This window comes from Halyomorpha halys, unplaced genomic scaffold (assembly GCF_000696795.3).
Source record: "Halyomorpha halys isolate HHAL.00 unplaced genomic scaffold, Hhal_1.1 Scaffold542.1, whole genome shotgun sequence".
Classification (NCBI taxonomy): domain Eukaryota; kingdom Metazoa; phylum Arthropoda; class Insecta; order Hemiptera; family Pentatomidae; genus Halyomorpha; species Halyomorpha halys.
The window spans coordinates 319,707-338,969 of NW_027105041.1; the positions used below are offsets into that span (position 1 = coordinate 319,707).

A 19,263-nucleotide genomic window follows, 5' to 3' on the forward strand; every position below is an offset into this window, starting at 1 on the left:
TTTGGAAGGAATCAGAATTTGTACTGAAATTGTTTAATTTTCTTTCCTAAAGAATATAATTTAGTGAATAAAGCAATATTAATAACTGATATTATATACCCTAATGAAATTAATCAAAATATTTTCAATATAAATAGCATTTCAATATATTGCAGTTTCTACCATAACAAATTAATCTGTAAATGGTGGTATACAGCAATAGATTTGGAAAAGCATATACCTAAAACACAACAAGCTCCAATAGTAAACAACAAAAACCAAAGTGACCTAATAAATAACAAAACCAATTAAAAAAAAATTAAAAAAAACCTCTCGAATTGACTAAAAACTTTAATACATATCGAGCTCCTTCTCAAACCTGCTTGAAACAATTTTAAGTCAGTAACTAAAATAACAGACATTAAATTGATCCAAGAATCAGAAAATCATGTAATAGCAATTTCTGATAATGTTAATAATAAAAAATTTAAATCTCTCTTTTATATATATAAACTCATAACTCATTCTTAAGAAAATCAGATGTTGATGAATATAAATTGGCTTAAAACCTAGAAATACAGAATATACCTTGCAAAAATTGTGAAAAACCGTACATAGGTATACCAATATTAAAATAAAATCAACCAATATTAAAATATATATTTATAACCCTAAAAGTACACCAAGACCTAACTCCAAAACAACTACCACCTCCATGAAATAGACCTTGAAAATATCAAAATACTTTACTAATTGAAATCTTATACCAGGAAGAAGACATTAGAGTCAATTTATATTGCATTTAATCAGGACAATGTGTTGAACTTAAAAAAGGAAGCTGCCCATAAACCAAAGCACTACTCACATACATTATAAATAATAAAATCCCTGAGTTTCAGAAAGTTACATTAAAAATAAATAGTAATATTTCTGACAAAACTCAGTAAATGGGGGATTAATTTGCTGCAAACGTTTTTAGTTCACAATAGAGATTTCGCTATTATATACATACAAAGTCAATGAGGTCAGTATGCTTTTTGTATGATATTTTTTAGTTTGATGTCTTTTCTCCTTGAAATAAGTTAGATCTTATATTAAATAAAATTAAAAAAAATTATGATCAATTAAACTTACTAATAGTTTTATTTTAGAAAAAAATTAGATGATATAATGTTTTTTAATTGTTGAATACTGAAATATGGAGAACATAATTGAAGGTATGATTGTTTATGGATAATTTCCATGACAGTAATATAAATTATATAAAAAATACATAATATGGTTATTTAATTTTGTGACAATGTATAATAGTTATTTTTTTTTTAATTGTTAAATATACATGAAAAACGTTCCTAAATGCATAAATAAATAAAAGCAAGAAATGGGACTGTCTATGGTAACGAACCTTAGTTAATGTTAAAAGAATATACTAAGTGTAACTTAAAAACTTCTGTAAAATTAATGATCTACCATGGTTTTTGATTAGGGACATGTCGATAACAATGGTCTTGACTCAGAATATGCAGGGTTTCCTAACAGTAACCACTTAAATCTTGAATAGAGTGTGTAAGGTGAAATGATTTTCATAAAAAATGATTCTGGATATTCTAACAAAATGCGAAGAACACGAAATGTTATTTTTAGAATTTTGTTTCTTTGATTCTAGATGTGCGATATATGTAATATTGAATGTCATTAAAAAAAAAATTGCTGTTTTACAAATTTATTTATTTTTTTTTTTTAAATCTTCATTCATTTCATTTATTAGTTCTAATAAGATTTTCCAAAAGGAATTTTTAAAAATAACATAAATTTTGAATTGTTATTTGTACATTTACCCATTACTGTGTTACAGGAATGTCCCTTTTACCGGAATAGTTGCTAGATGAAGATTAGCAAATTTGTTTTTAAATATTCACTAGTTTAAATTTTTATTTTATTTTTTTTCCATCCAAATTTACTTCAATAGTATTTCTTAACAACAACTGCTTATAAAAGGCTAAACCTTTATGCATGTTTAGCATAGTCAGCCAACAGAACAAGCATCCGTATTGAACTCTATTTTAACTTAAATTAAGGGATTAATTTTATTAAATTATATTTTTTGCTAAAATTAGAATTTTTTGCATGAATCTGTTTATAATGGGTTATATATATATATATAATATGTGTGTGAAAGATTTCTTTATTTTTGTGGATTATTTAAAAAATAAATAAAGTTACTAAATTAATTATGTATTTTTAGTCTAATGTTTTAAATTAGACTCCTATGGTATTTTGCATGTTATAATTATTAGTTTGTGATTTTTTATTTTCAATTTCTTATTAAATTGATTAAATGAGAATCTTTAGATTCTCAAAACTATGTTTTGACATATATGTATTTTTAATTCAATGACAAGTTAATGAAATTTAATTTTAGTTCTGTGACAAGAAATTGTCTTAGTTTAAATTCAACCTTAAATCTTATAAAACTGATAAAAATACATGCCAAATGAAACTACAATGTTTTTTTCAATGTTTCCGTATCCATAAAGAACAGTGGGAAGGATAATAGTTCTGTAAATTCTAACTTTTAAGTTTTTGAACCTAAAGGTTAAAGATAAGTTATTGCCCTGTAAATACAGCGTTGAGGAAAGTTTCCGCACTACTGTATTCTACTTAATGCCGTGCCATATAGACATGCAGTATTACCTATTGGTATTCCCTTTAAATATTACGTGTGAGCATTTTAGAGCCAGACTCTATCAGCTAATTACTAGAGGTATTTTTTCTTTATTCTGATCTGTTTTTGGTTGGGATTTGGTAAGTGTTAATCTGATTTGTACATTGTAGTGTATACACTTCCATTTTATCATATCTGGTAAATAGTGAAGGTCTTGATTGTTCTTGTTGAAATAATGTAAATTTTTTTTTTACCTATTTCTCCAAAATTTAACAATTAAAAAAATAATTACAGTTGAGTTGGAAAAAATTGTACGTACAATATGATTTGCATACCAGATTCTTAATTGAATTTCAATTAGGATTTTCATTTTAAAATAGCAAGATAAAAATAATATTATTCATGTGTTTGTTTGAGAACACAAGAATTTTATTATTTTAATGAAAACTGACCTGTTTTTGAAGAGACTTAAAGACACTATTATTTTCATTGCTAAATCACAGGGTTCACAAAGTCTTTATCTATTGATATTTCTAAAATAAGTTGATTTATTACTGACCCTATAGTCCATATTTATCTCTCAAACTATGATTCATGGAATACATGAACTCCATTTACATGTATGGCAAAATGCTATCTCATTTTGTATAAACTAATTGTAAATTTTGAAAAATATTTTGGAACAAATAAACTACATTATACCTATAAACACATCATTATAAAATGAGATATCACAAAAATATAATGTTGGTTGACTTTTTTTTATTTTTTTGGCATGAATTCTTATTTTAGTCATTAACATATTTTTTATTAAAATATACAAACTGGAGAATGCCTATTTATTATGACTTTAATAAATAGTTTTTATTATAAAAATCAGGGAATGTACTTCAGTCTTAGGAAATCAGTATTAGTCTTTAGGTTGAGGTTGTTGTAGTTGTCTAAAATAGTTTTTAAACGTCTTGTGGCATGTTCCCAATAGTGTCATGTCTTCTAGCTGGTCTCGACTACCATTAAGTCTTCTGCATGATTTTTTTTTTCAGTATATAATTTGTTTCTAGGATAATATTATATTTATTTTTATGAAGAACTTGAATATAACTGTGTATGGGCATTTGCAAGTTCATTACTGTTAGTTGCATGTTTAGTGATTATAACAAGTACTATCTGATTTTATTTTCTTAAAATAAGTTTTTAGTTTTATTTAAAAAAAAAAAAAAATTTGTCTGATCACATTTGTTTTTATTAAATGTATTATATTATTGATGTTTGTTCTTTTTTAAGTTTCTTCGACTGAAATGTAATTTTGTTTTCTGATATTTGATCATATTTATCAGGGTATTGAAATAAATTTATTTCCTGGAGTCCAAAAACACACTTCCAACCATTATTTTATATTAGCCTAAATTATCTCTTAAATGTGTGGACCGATTTTGTTACTTTCTTTGTGGTTTCAACACTCGACCCCAGTTAGTGAAAACAACTTTAAAGATTTTTATGAACCTACCCTGTAATTATTATTATTGTTCAATCTCTTTAAACTTTTGTAGATTGTACATGCTCAAGAAAAATTAGGAAAAAGATTATTAAGAAATAAAACTTAAAAAGTATACATTTCATGGTAAACTGAATGGAAACTGGTGTCATGGACATTTGAATGATAAATAAATTCTTTGCGAGACCCATAATAAAAATCATCTAAATTGGAGCAATATTCGTAAAAGGATAATGTATTGTACTTTGTACCGATGTTTTTAAAAGTATATATGTAGTGCAGGTTCATATGGAAACCCCTTCGCTTTTTATTATTTTTTTCAAAAACTTCAGATATTCTGGAACATCATAGATGCTTGTGTGGAAGATAATTAAATTGTTCTCAAATTATAATGATAATAATAATAATGATTATATTACAAAGCTTAACTAAAAAAAAAAAATTAATTAGATTGATATTAGAGAAGATATGCCAGCAAACAAGCAAATTATTTTTGTATTAGACTACACACCTAAAGTTATTAGGAAAGTCGTGTGAATGGGGGACAAACCAGTTATTAAAATTTATTTTTATTCATAACTTTGTAACCATGTTTTAGAAGTATTTTGTCCAGGTTTCCATAGAAACCCGTACAACTTTTATTAATTTTTCAAATAATTCCAGAATTATATACCTCTCGAAACTTTCCATATGCTCATTTTGAAAAATAATTAAATTGTTTACAATACTAAATTAAAAAAAAAAAAATGTCAATTCTAAAGTTATATATCTCCCGAGAACTTTCCAAATGCTCTTTTGAAATATATTTAGAACATCTACAAAGCTAAACTAAAAACAATAAATGGAATTTGGTCCGAGTGTGGTCAAATTAAACTCAAATAGTAAATTGGTGTTTTGGTTTGGTGTAAATTTTCATAAAAATAGGACACCCAATTTACTATTTGAGTTTAATTTGACTGCACCCAGACCAAATTCCATTTATTGATACACACGGTCAATCAGCAATCTTCCACTAAACTAAAAACAATGTAAGTCATGGCTATATTAAGAAAGTCATGTGGATTGACGCTCTAAATATTTTGTAGTTACACCTTTAAAAGAATAGTGTTTTGAGAATCTTGATCTTGAAGTAAAAATAATTACTGAAAAATTAGCTTGCATGAATTGAATAAAAATATGTGAATAGTTCTACTAGAAGTACATTATTCCTCAAATTTTTCAATTTTTTTTTTTATTGCATAATGTTGAGTGTAGTTTAATACCTTATCTGACAATCCTTATCTGGTGAATGACTTATCAATGTTACACGAACACTGATAATTGCCTATAATTCAAATGTCAGCCAAGAGAGTATCTAATAATTCACTGACATGTCTATTTCAAAATCACATTATAGAAAAAAACGTACATCCAAGCTTGGTTTGGCAGGTATTAATTATTATAATTTGTTTTATCTTAGTTTAAAATATTTAAGTTAATTAAATTATTTGATTTGTTTTGGTTTCTATTTTATAGCAGGCATTGAGGTAAAATCATATCATGATATGTTTTCACAAACAACTCCTGGTACTCGGGCGCCTTTTCTTACATTCCTTAGAAGTCTTCCAAGACCAACTTTACTTCTCGTAATATCGACTGGCTTGCTGATTCTTCTGTTTGCCTCCGCCACCGTCCTACTTTATCGAATTGCCAGGCTTCAGCAACCTTATGATTTCTCATCCAGGTAATTATTGGATTCATCATTATACCTCTTTTATTATTATTTTTTTTTTAATGAAAATTAAATTATTAATTTAATTAAAATCAAATATGCTGGACTTGATGGTCAAATGAGTTCTGACATAATTGAATTTATTTAATCTATAATAAATATTTTATAAATATTTCAGTTAGCTGTACAATATTCAGAATTCATATTCATATTCATATTTGTATACTTTGTGAGCACTAAATTTTTCAAATTTTGATTAAAGTTATGTTTAAAATGTTTATAAATATTATTTATCTGTTTTGAAATAATCATCTCATTTCATTCTTTTAGTGCTATCATAATTTTGAATAAAAATAATAGCCCATTAGATCACTATCAAAAGTTTTTTATTTTTATTTCATTTTTGCACATTTCGGCTTGTACCATTCTCAAATCTGAAATAATAGTTTTAATTAATCCATTTATACTTCTACATGATATTATCATTTATATAGATATGTCTTTTTAATTTATATTATTTCGAATTAATAGGAAATTTATTTTGTTTAAATTTTTAATTATTTGTCATGTATAGTTTTTTTTTCTTACTTGTTTTATCAAAAATCATCAGTTAATAAACCTTTTTTTGACAGTATTCTACTTCTCTTCTTAGTAAATTATCATTTAACTATAATGAGTTACAGAACCTAACAAGTTATATTAGTAAGTTATCAACTATAACTTACCAGGTTATTGAATCATACCACTGAATTAAATTGATATTTTCAACTGAAATTTCATTGATTTGCAGATATGTACATATTTTGCTGTATTGTAATATATTTCAATGTGATGAAGAAAACCTATTCAAGGCTCAAAAATTATTTTGATATTTAACTGTGTGAAATAATTTCCTATATGATAATTATCTTATTTGTTAATTGTAATATTTGTTTACCACATGAATGTTAATTTTTAATTTAATATGTATGTTTAATTTGTTTCTAGATCAATGAATGAAGTTCACGCATATATCAATACCAATTTGGAGCACATTTCCAAAGTGAGTTTATTTTACTATTTGAAAAGCATTTGACATTTTAAACTAATATATTAATCAGTTACTGATATATAGTTGTTATTAAAAGGCTGAAAGCATTTCTTTTTCTTCGAAAGTTTTTTTTTTTTTTTCTGTGATGGCTCATAGAACAAATTTTAAATTTCTGGGCCAGTAACCAAATCTTGTTTAATTAGGACTCCAGTATAGATTAACACCTAGATATTTTGCAATATGTACCCAATTTTAGATATAAGACAAGAACAAATAAATGGACAAGTAGTGTATTTTCTTAGTAGGCTTTACTGACTTTGGTATTTTTTCTTTTAAAGTTACTGCCATATTCCTTGTTTTTAGTTGCATAAAAAAAAAGTTTAGTAAAGTCTCCTTATCTCAAATTAACTAGATTTAAAAATTCTGGAAGACATACTTCTAATATTTTTGACATTCATGACTGGTAATTCATTAGTTAGTGGCGCCATCATTTGAGGACCTATTCAATGATAATTTAGTTGGCAAATTACATATTCTTCTCCAGGCTAACTTAGACCTTTACTTGGGCAAATCATGTTGTACAAAAATTATTGGCATTGTTATAATTTTAAACCAGTTCAAAGAAAGGGTTTATACTTCAGGATAGCTAATCTATAAAATTTGTTAAAACAAAACAATATTTAAGTTATGAAAAAATATTTTTGAAAGTTGTAAAAAGCAGATAATCCCAAAAACCTTGTTCTTAACCAACAAAGAGAAAGATTTAAATAAAAAAAATTATGTTTAGCAAATAGATCATGCTTTTATAATTAGGCTGGAACTTGTTCAGTATCCTTAGTATTTCAATGCTAAGCTGTTACAAAACAATCCTCTAAAATTGAATAAAAATCCATAATTTGTTTTTTATTTACACCGTGATTTATACTCATTCAAAATTCTCAGGAATTTTTCACATAAACCACCTTTCAATATTTTCAGTCTTCTACTGGTGAGAAGAGGTTAGAGCAAACTTTTTGTCTAGAATTAATTCAAATCTATCCCCAGAAATTAGCTCTTAATTATTTTTATTTTATTTGAAAATGTGAACAATTATAAAAATAAATAAATAGTAGTTAAGAATAGAATAATGATCTTATTGAATATATAAACCAATTAGTTAGTTTATTTATTTGTATTTTATTCTTTCAGGTACGGGAATCACTTGAGAAGCTTTCATTTTTGATAGAAAATGGAGGAAAATATCATAGTTAGCATCTTTCCACTTATGAAATCCTCAAAAGTATTATTAGATTAGTGAAAATTTGAGAAGAATCATAAAATAGCCTTTAAGTCCCAGTTGTAGCTATTATTGACAATATTTTATCATTTAGGTATTTTTCATTGTACAATTTTAGAGACTGTACTTAACCTTGGCAGGTTTGGCAGAATGGGCTACAATCTCACCGCCAAAACCCTCGTGATCCCTTTTTATTGCTCATTTAGGCACAAAATTTTCAAGTTGGAGTAGTATTGACCTCAACAATTTTTTCCATTTTAACAGAAGCTGGACTTCTATGAGATTTAGCTGAACCTTGAATATTTTATTTATTTCTGGTTTAAATAAAGAAATGTTGGTGCTCAGTTCCTTAGGGATTATAAATTTCCCCTTCGTAGAAAGGAGATATCTATTAAGCGTTCTCTTTGATCCAAGAAGGGATTTTTTCAAAGGGATATTCTCTTTGTAGGCTTAGCATTGACAAATTTTAGATCGTATATACATATACAGTGTATATTTTATTGGTACAATTTAATTCCTATGGATATTACGCGGATGATATGATAATATCATTGAGTTGTGGGAAACACTCCATTTACTAGATTTAACGTGTACATTTTTTTTTTACTCTGATGCATTTGACAGAGGTTGTAAATATTTTCGGTTAAAGTTCAATGAACTTATGTTGCGTACGATTGAGAAAACTGAATGTTATAAAGTTTTGTAACGGTCGAATTGTTGCATATCATTTGTTGTTATTGTTGATTTTTGCATTTTTAGTGAGTTTTTTATCGAATAATTACAATTTTTTTATTGTGATGCTTTAATTAAAATATTTAGTTGTATTAATTTATTTTTAGTTGAAGTAGAAAATGTTTTTTATCAAATACCAGTTGCTTTTACGAACATTTGTTAGTTTTAATTTAGAAACGCAAAATAAGTGAGAAAAAGAGTAAAACAAAATTCAATGTGTTAGTGATAACGACCTTCAACATTTGTGATTAAAAGTGTGTTGAAACGTGCAATTAAAATTGTTGTATCTTTTTTAATTTATAATTTGATGTTTATATAAGTCTAGTTAAGTAAGTTGAATTTTTTTTTAATATCTAAATATGTGTAAACAAACCTAATTAAGTTGCTTATATGAAATTTCCAAATAGAAAATATAAAAACTTTAATGACTTGTAACTTGTCTTTTATTTTATAAACTTCTTACATTTCCCCACTTTTTAGAATTGAAGGAATATAGTAAGTATAAGTATTCTTCATTTTTACTTAGTGTATCTTTGAATATCTGCCTCCCATCATTTCTCATTATACCTTATAGTTATGGAATTCAAAAGTACTCAATTAGTGCAAATAAAACAAATAATTATATTAAGATTTATCATCAAATAATTTCAAAAGAGTTGGATAAAAGAATTTTATGAAATTGTAATTGTAATTAAATAATTTAACTTACTTCTCTTTGTGTTTTAATAATATATTGCAATGACCACCCAGTCACATTTCAGACATTTCTTATCCTATTTCCTAATTTTATAGTTCAATTTGAAAACAATTCGCTTATCTGACCCTCATGACTCCAATTTTTGAAAATGGTCCAAACCTGAAGCAGTGAGTATACAATAAACATTTCTCCGAAAAGATCAATTCAATTAAATCCCTCTCATTGTTTTCATAGCTTCACTCTTAATTCAAACTTGGTCTGGTGAAGTGAGGTTACTTTAAACAAGGAAAATGAAGATAACATATATGGAATATTATTGGTGTTGTATTACAATTTGAATTCCAGATCTTTTAGGCTAATAGCCTTGAGTTCATGCTCTTTATCACAAGAATAAATGTAACCCTAGTCACTGATAACTTCTTCCTGTGCCCTGTTTCATAATAAAGTACAAACTAATACTATTAGTCTTGTTAATTTAACTTGTACTTTAGTACTTTTTAACTCCTGTAATATCACTAATAGTCCACCCTATTATGAAAAAAAAAAGTATTAGTGCAATTACCACTATGTTTCTATACTTGTACTATGAACTAATACTATTAACTTTCATTATGAAATGACACAGGTAATACTTTCTTAGAGAACCTTAAAAAAGGTATCTATACATGACAGATTTGTTGGAAACTATTGGAATATATCAATTGTCAGGTCTTTAACTATGAAACATATTAACCACTATTATCTGAACACGGAAAAAAGCAATATGATAGATATTGTTAAATTTTTAACCTAGAAGAGCACCTTTGCTTCTTCAACTTAGTTTGGTATTTTCCCTTCAATTGCCACTATTACTATGGTTGATGGTATGGCTAAGCTGAATAAATAAATGTGTATACAAATTTTAATATTCTTATGCTGGACAACAACAAAGAAGCATTTTATTTTATTTTGAAACAGGTATATATTCTAAGAGAGATATAAAAAAAAATTAATCTTATATATACTACTAACCTATACTCCTGTAAATAATGAATAAAACATGTTTCAGAGGTTAAAGTTATTGTAATTGGATTTTACATTGCAACATTAAATATAAATATCAATTAGTTTTGGTTAAACAAAAATCTTTAATCAGTAATTTAAAAGTCGATTAATTAATTTATGATAACTATACAAGTTAAATGAGAGCTAATAAAAATTCAATAGTTATAATAAGAATTACAAAGTTTCCCTGAAATTATTGAATAGATTTATTTATTTTGAATAATAATTGAAGAAATTGTTTGTGATGCCGATAAAAAGCAAAATTAATTTTCCTTTTTGTCTATTTCATTTTGATGTGTCTCTTGGTGGGAAAAAGTATCTCCAAGAATCTAGATTGTACAAAACCTTCATTTCAAACTAGGTTACTTCATGACCTCTATTAAATGGATAAAGGACACTGGGCCTGCTAACAGTAGTATTATGTGATAGGTTAAACTCTATATAAATCAATTTTTCTGGCTCTAGTTCAAAGTCCAAATCTCAAGCTAATTTTTTTTTTTTATTGAGCATTATGCATGTTTTTATATTGAACATTATGCAAAAAACAAAATCTGCGGTGGTGCATATGTCGCCCAAATTTTACTTACAACCCTACTTAGTATTTAAATTAATTCTTGCTGATTTCAAAATGGCAATACTTCATTTCTCTAACAATATTTCAATTTACATGTTCAGAAAAAATCACTATTACTATGTTTACGAGTCACAATATTTATTCTGGATTTTATTTCCTGGGAAGTTTTTTTTTCTTTTTTATTAAGATGTTCAGGTGAAAAATAAACTTAAATTATCAACATTCTATATTTGTTAGTACGTTTCGGGTTTCCCCATCTTTAAGTAATAATATTCCTCATATTTAAGTAAATCAATTTCTTTTTTAAATTTTGTCATATGGTTATTTAGCTAAAATTTATAACATTGTTTGAACACAAAAAACGAATATATCTTAATATACGTAATCTGTTTCCTATGTCTTTGAACTAGAGTGTTCACCCAAATACACTAATACTCACACTGTTCAAGATTTAGTTATTTGGACTCGGAGGACCTTAAAATGTGTACTCCTGTAGAAAGCTGATTTACTATATTATATTTCATAAGTAAATGAAATCAAAGGCCAATAGCTGAAAATGTTAAGGCGTTATCTTAGCGACCTTAAGTCTGCAGCAAAACTGCAGGTTGGAATCCAGCCTGAATATTTTTAAACTAAGTCTCACTGTATATTTATAGAGTAAGAACTGCTATTAATAATTTTAAGTGTATAATCAAATTTTTGAGATTAAGAGATATATAAGACAACAAGCAAATGTTATCTTATATTTCAAGATAAAGGTTTCTATCTTTTCTAGTGCTAATCTTAATATGTCCTCGAGGTAGTATCCTAGGTGCCATGCTCTACACCGTCTATACAGCTGACATTCCAACCAATCCTAACCACGGTGGGCCGATGACACATGTGTGCTCGCTGTTAATAATAACCCATTAATTGTATCCCAAAATCTCCAATCCCATATCACAGCCCTCAAAGAATGGTGTCGTAATTGGAGGATTAGAATAAATTCCAACAAATCCCCTTTACCCTTCATCATAACCTACTGACTGCCCTACAGTTTCATTTAATGATGTTACTCTTACCCCTGTTGAACAGATGCGCTACCTTGGACTACATTTGGACAAACGATTAACCTGGAATCCTCACACAAGACAGGAAACTGCACATCGATTTCGACTATTACAGCACTTACTAGACAAACGGTCTAAACTTCCAACACATTACAAAAGACTGATCTACATGACTGTAATAAGGGCCAATCTGGACTTATGGAGTTGAGCTTTGGGGCTCCACTAAACCTTCGAATTCCTCTCATATTCAATCCTTACAATCCAAAATCCTTCATAAAATCCTCAATGCTCCTTACTTGGTCACGAATAAAATCATACATAAATACCTTAATGTTCCCTACATAACCGATCTAGCCCGAACCAGATATCATTCCTTCCATTATAAACTCCCTAACCACTCAACCCTCTAGTTTCTAACCTTGCATTCTCTTCCATTCCTGACAATCCTCCAAGGCACCAGAAAGGAATATGGCCACGAGACCAGCTAATGTAAAGTGTCATCAGAGTTCTACCAAAGCGTAGTTTCTCTACACGCCTGTAACACTCCAATTTAACTTAGAACAGATTTACTAAATGTATTATAATGTAGTTGTAAATAGTAATAAATATTTTTTTAAAAAAAATCTTAATATTTGCCCATGGAGATGCAGTATTTAAGTTAATCAAAAAACTAACTTTTTTTGGTTCTACAAATATCTTTTAAATCAGAGTCTGAAGTTCTTAAAATCCAGCCTTAATACACATGCACAGCACAAGAACCACCATTAATAATTTCAACTTCATAGCCATTGTCTTTTTTGAGATAGTGGCCAATTAAGTCAGAATGAGTAGGTAGACATGTACAGCCTGATTTAATTATAAAGAAGTGGCTTTCTTTAATTTTTAAGCTTCAGTAACTAATGGACCAAAAGGAAGTTTTTTAAGTTATTAAAACAAAAACTAGCAAGGCTTATAGGATTTATATAAGAAAATCTCTTTAAACTTATCGACGACACATCTTACCAAGATAGTAAAAATGTAGTTAATTTCTAAACTAGAAGCAACAGAAATCATCACAATGTAGGAAGAAATTATCTTCTACACACACTAAATGTTTTACAATACAGTTAGGTTTTAGAATTAAGGTCACAATACTCTGCTCAAGCAGGTACTAGTACTGAGGAATTTGGCAATATAAAAATAATTAATCTAATAAATAAACTACATTAACCATACATCTTATCTCCTTTTTTGGTATGCATGAATTACATTAAGAGCTAGAAGGTTCAATACCACAAATTGTGAGTGGTCAAGGCATTACCTACCCTAATCTGTTAAAAAAAATTAAAAGACAACACAACCTAGATATTTAAGTCATACATATTACTTTAAAATGAATAGATATATCAAGAAAAAATATCCCTACCTACTACATTATTTTTATAAAAAATTTGCAAATGTTTTAAAATGAAAAACAATACAAACTAAATATTAACCAATGTCAACTTAGATAATAGTAAATTAGGATTTAATTTTTTTTTTAATTCATCAGTTTTCAGTATTTTTATAGCAACAGAAATTCAACATATTTTATTTTAAAAATTAAATAATTATTAGATTGAAATTTTGTTTTTTGTAACACCAATATAGTGGGAATGAGTGTTTCACATAATGTAGTTCTGTGAACTTCGGATCTTAAAGGGAAACAGGTAGTGCAGTTTAAAGGCCTACACCATAGTGACAAAAAGAAACTTTTTTTGACAATCTGGATAGTTAACTGCTTCATTACTATTGAGCTTCCAAAATCTAATTTAATATACAAAACCATGTAATTGGGGTACTTGAAAAACACTAAGCTGCTCTAAGGCATCCAACGACTTAATACCATCCACAAAAATCTTCTGAATCAATGAGATTCTTAAAGGTGGCTAAGTTTAATTTGATTGAGTTTTATGAGGTAAATATAATAAAATATATGTATTTTATAAAAAAAATATAATTTGACCTTTAAAGGTAGCACCAGAAATTTTGAAAAGTAGTAAGTATCCTTAATAGAAAATGTTTAGTAAACATAGTTTCTTTCAAAGTATAGGAACACATATATAGGTAAAAATCCTAATAAATATATACATACACATTGAGTATCTTTTCAGAGTTGGATGTTTTTATTTAACCTCCAGTGATTCAATATACCCCTCAAAGAGTTAGGCAAAAAGTTATTACAATTACTATTATAATTAGTTTCCAATTACAGTAATTCGAAACAAATAAATGAAATTGGAATTCTTATTTTTAATTTCAACTACTTGATGAACCACTGTAATTGTGATAATGGTCTGAAATCACTATTACTAGTTAAATGTATTTAAGTAATCATAGTGACGTTTGTTATTAGTAATTCCCATTATTTTTTCCCCAACACAGATCACATATGTGTTAATTATAGATTTAACAGCACAATTTTTAAGATAGGATCAGATAATAGACTCTACTGTATATATTTTTTAAAGAAATCATCTATCCAATTTATCAAGGAATTCAGGTTTTATGAACATCAATTATTTTCACAGGACCTTTTAATTCTTAGGTATAGATGTAAGTGTTATTTATAATGAAGCTTACCTACCAATACCCTTAGATTCATTCATCAGTTTAATAATTAAAAAAACAAAAAAAAATATTCTTAAAATAACTGCAAAATTAAGAAAACCAACTCGGAGGATACTTTTTGTAAAATTTATTGATTTGTTGGGAAAATAAAAAAAAAAGAAAAAGGCATCAACTATCAATAGTTTTTTTTATTAATTAAAAAAAAAAAGGAGAATCACTTCTGAGTCGAAGCAGAGGATTTGGAGTCTCTCATTGAGGCAGAGCGCCTTCTCTTCAGTTCTTCTTGTCTCCTAGCCTTAGCTTCCTTCTGTCTTTGGGCCAAAAGTTTAGCATATTCACGAGCTTCCTCCTTGCGCTTTTCAGCTCGCTTCTTCTTAATGGCAATACGATGCCTCTTGCGCTGCAATGAAATATCATATAACTATATAGTTAACAGTAGAAAATTATTTTAAACTTAACATGAAGAATATCTAATTAATTACTTCAAAAGAATATAAATTGAAAAAATCATATTGGAGCTAGAAGTTGATAAGACTAACATATTCAATTGAATGTACAAGAATTTTTACAACAATTAGTCGTGTGAATGTGATATAATCTAATTAATAAAGTAAAGAAAAAAAAGAGCAAATATACAGACAAAATAAAGTAGTAATTTTTTTGGTAAGTAATTATTTAAATAAGTTTTGAATTTATATGAATAAATATAAACTTTAATAAAAACAATAGTTACCTGAAGCACAACAGGAGTGATGAGTCTCTGAATTTTGGGAGCCTTAAAGCGCTGTTTAGTTTGACCTTCTTTTAAAGGAAGTGGGCGTTTAATAACGTACTGTCTTACGTCATCTTCTTTGCTTAAGTTAAAGAGTTTCCTAATTTTTGAAGCTCTTTTGGGACCTAGACGCCTAGGAACAGTATTGTCAGTAAGGCCGGGAATTTCCTGTATTGAAAATTAAAATAATAGTATTATTAAAATGTTTTGTTTTATATTTATACATTAAAAAAAAAATTGCACATGAAATAAATATGAACAAACACAATCTAATAATCCTAAATTAAATTAAATATACAAATTCTACTATAATATTAAATACTTAAATACTACTATAATATTAAATATTAAATTCTACTCAAACGTAAAAATAATAACAAATGAAAAGACAACTGAGCATATAACTCCTTAATATCAAATAAAAAAAATAAGCTATGACCAATAATGCATATTTTCGGATTAAGTGATATTTTTGTGAAAATTTTTTTTATATCTGCCTATTCCTAAAACTTCTTTTTATATATGTAATGCAAAGGCTTATACTTAGAGCAAGATACCCACAATAAGATGTATAGTTTTTGTTTCTTTTATATCATTAAGAAAGTAATGTCATTTTTAAAAGTTATATAATATTAAGTAAGTTATGTAATATTAAGTAAGTATGTCATTTTTGTGTTGTTTTTTCACACACACATTTTGAGTATACCATCTGTTATTAGCTTATAGAATAATTTTAGACTAATTATTATTACTTAATTTATAAACTATCAGCTTATATAAATGATTTTTTTGGGAGCGCGGTAGCAGCTTGGTAAGTCATGAGGCTACTAACTCTAAGGATCTGAGTTCAAGTCCAGCTGGACAGAAAATTGTTTTCTGTTAGACTATAGCCGTGAGTCACAACTCCTTTGGGTTCTGAGGCCCTCCAGGGGTCCCCACCCAGCCTCGTAAATTGGGTACCCTTAATTTGGTAAAAATCAGGCAATTGAGCATGATTTTAACCAAATCACCTCCTTGTACAACCGTTGGTCTAGAAACAGTACTTCCTTACAAAGTACTGAAACCCTGACCCTTCGTAGGTTGTAGTGGTACAGATTTCAATTTTTTTTTTTTTTATATATGATTTTTACTTCACCATTTCGAAATTATATATATATATATTGTTATTAACTTACATAAAAATCTAATGGTTTAATGATTATCTTTATTACTATTTAATTAATATTACAATGATTACTAAAATTATTTACTTTGCAGGCCAACTCTATTTGTAAGGGAGTTGCCCCAAAATCAACTAAATAAATAATTATTATATATGCCTATTCCGGAACCAAAATGGAACCCTTATATTTTTCTAGAACTTTAAATTTAGTTCAGACACAGGTAGATAACAAATATCCTCATCTTCACAATGATGTTATTTGATTTCATTTTACTTAAAATCAGTATTTATGCTTCTAATTCAAAATGGATTTATCAAAAATGTCACACAATATAATATCATCAAAGGAAACCACAATCTTCCAAGATGTGGTAAGAATTGGTAGTTAATATTCCACTATTAAGAAGGAAAGAAAATATAATACTTTACTTCCTTTACACAAGTGGTAGAATACTAATTAAATACTACATAAAACTCATGTGAAATAACATCACACAATACTATTAAGTTTAACCCAGCATTAACAACAAATTCACAATCCTCGCAAATAGGTAACTAAATAATAGATAACCATACCTGTTCACCTTTCTTGACAATGATCAAAGCTAATACACTTAGGTTAGCATCAACAATGCATCCCCTAACAGATTTTCTTTTTCTCTCACCATCACGACGAGGTCTATAACAAGAATGACCCTTAGACAGAAGAAGTCTCACTCGACCTGAAATTAAATGCGTTACCATAAGAAGTAGATAAAACAAATGCCAATAGTTCATAACGTTAGACTATGGTTCTTTAACCATATCCTATGTTCTTGGCGGCTAACAACTATTCTCTTATTAAAAATTGTTTATATTACATGCAGACAAATGACCGAATGTCAGTTAAGAGTAAATGGGCCGAAGAAAAACAAGTAAGAAATAGTTGAATGAACCAATGATAGTTGAGATTAATTTTTCAATCTCATTACTTTTATAGTTATATATCAACATGAAAAACATTACTTTGAAACCATTAAAACAATAAGTTTAAATTACCATAAAAAATTAGTATTTTAGTTTTAGAAAAATGATACAAAACAACTAAAACGTGAACAGAAGCAACTGGATTTAATAGTGAGAATGCATCAGAACAAAATATTCTTTCTATGCAACAGAAATGTACCTATATAACTATAAACTAAATAAGTGGACTTGAGCAAATGAATAATTACAATTACTGAAATAACACATAATGAATACTTTTTCATAACAATACTAGTTCTCGACCTTCATTGGATTGATATTATTGACTCTCAATAACAACCTATAAATTAATAAGGAGATAAATATATCTTGAGAACTATCACATCAATAATACATTGCAATTAACATTTACATCAGTGTAACTACTACAAGGAAATAGAATTGAACTTCTCAGAGCAAGTGAACATTTACATCAACTAAAACCAGACCAAGGGAACATATACAATGTCACACAATTAAATAACATCAAAGGAAAATATATTTCCAAGATGTGGTAAGAATTGGTAGTTGATATTCCACTAACAACAAGGAAAGAAAATATTTACCAATTTCATTTCCTTTTCTTTAGTGGTATGGTATATCCTGAACTAGGAGATTAAATTATAAGTGAAGCAGTATCAGCTAGTGGCTTATGTTTAAACAAAAACTGAATCCACGACTAACAGTAAACATTAAATCTACATAAATATTTCAAATTGAACACCTTTCATGAAAGAAAAGATCAAAACAATTCATATTCTTTCACACAAAAGCACAAATTTTATGGAGACTGCATGGGAGTCAGGAAAAAAAAATTATTTACATACTATTATGGATGTTATAATGAACAAAAAATAAAAAATCACATACCATTAGTCAAGACACCCTGTTTCATGGGAAAGCCTTGTTTGTCATTTCCACCAGTAATTTTAACAACATAACCTTTCCACTCATCACCGAGAGAATCAGCTTCAACTTCTGCTCCCATACGTTTGTCATAAAACATACGCAGCTTATGCTCATCCGTTATTTCAAACAATTTCTGACATCCCGTAGCCGGGTAGGCGACGTTCAACTGAAACAAAATACAAATTCATTTTAAAACGTTGGAACAACTAATTACATCCACTTATATCTTAACCATCCTCCATCCTAAACCTTTAATATTTCACTAATTTTACATTTCAACACTAATAGCAACATCAAACTCTAAAAACACTCAGAATAAACAAGCTTTAGAGTAAATTTCAATTGCTAGAACATACCTTCATCGTGACGAGGAGATCGCACACTTCACGAGTAACTCACATAAAGGAAGTGGGACGGTTGCTCGGTAGAGTTGAAGTAACCCAGGAGAATCCATTCTTGATATATATGTTTAAAATATTTCAGATGAGCTTGAAATTAATTCTATTTATTTAAAAATAAAAAATAATTTTTTTCTTCTCTATTTGTTTTTATTTAAGTTTAATTCGCAATAAAA

At 27.6% G+C, this 19,263-nt stretch overlaps 2 protein-coding genes across 11 annotated transcripts in view; one reads left to right on the forward strand and one right to left on the reverse strand.

Moving 5' to 3' along the window:
• Positions 1-9,323, forward strand: part of LOC106684090 (protein Aster-B) — a 251,168-nt gene extending 241,845 nt beyond the window's left edge. For all 10 annotated transcript variants that reach the window (XM_067048154.1, XM_067048160.1, XM_067048169.1 and 7 more), the window contains 3 exons: positions 5,655-5,862; positions 6,838-6,892; positions 8,069-9,323. In XM_067048154.1, the coding sequence (XP_066904255.1) occupies positions 5,655-5,862; positions 6,838-6,892; positions 8,069-8,131 (326 nt within the window). In that variant the 3' untranslated portion in view covers positions 8,132-9,323. The remainder of the gene's footprint in view (positions 1-5,654; positions 5,863-6,837; positions 6,893-8,068) is intronic.
• A 5,686-nt stretch (positions 9,324-15,009) lies between these two features.
• Positions 15,010-19,203, reverse strand: RpS6 (ribosomal protein S6). The gene is made up of 5 exons (XM_014425979.2): positions 19,046-19,203; positions 18,651-18,855; positions 17,352-17,497; positions 15,575-15,781; positions 15,010-15,241 (listed from the first exon to the last, which is right to left on the reverse strand). The coding sequence occupies exons 1-5, from the start codon at positions 19,049-19,051 to the stop codon at positions 15,056-15,058; spliced, it is 750 nt and encodes a 249-aa protein (XP_014281465.1). The 5' UTR covers positions 19,052-19,203; the 3' UTR covers positions 15,010-15,055.
• Positions 19,204-19,263: the final 60 nt, after the last annotated feature.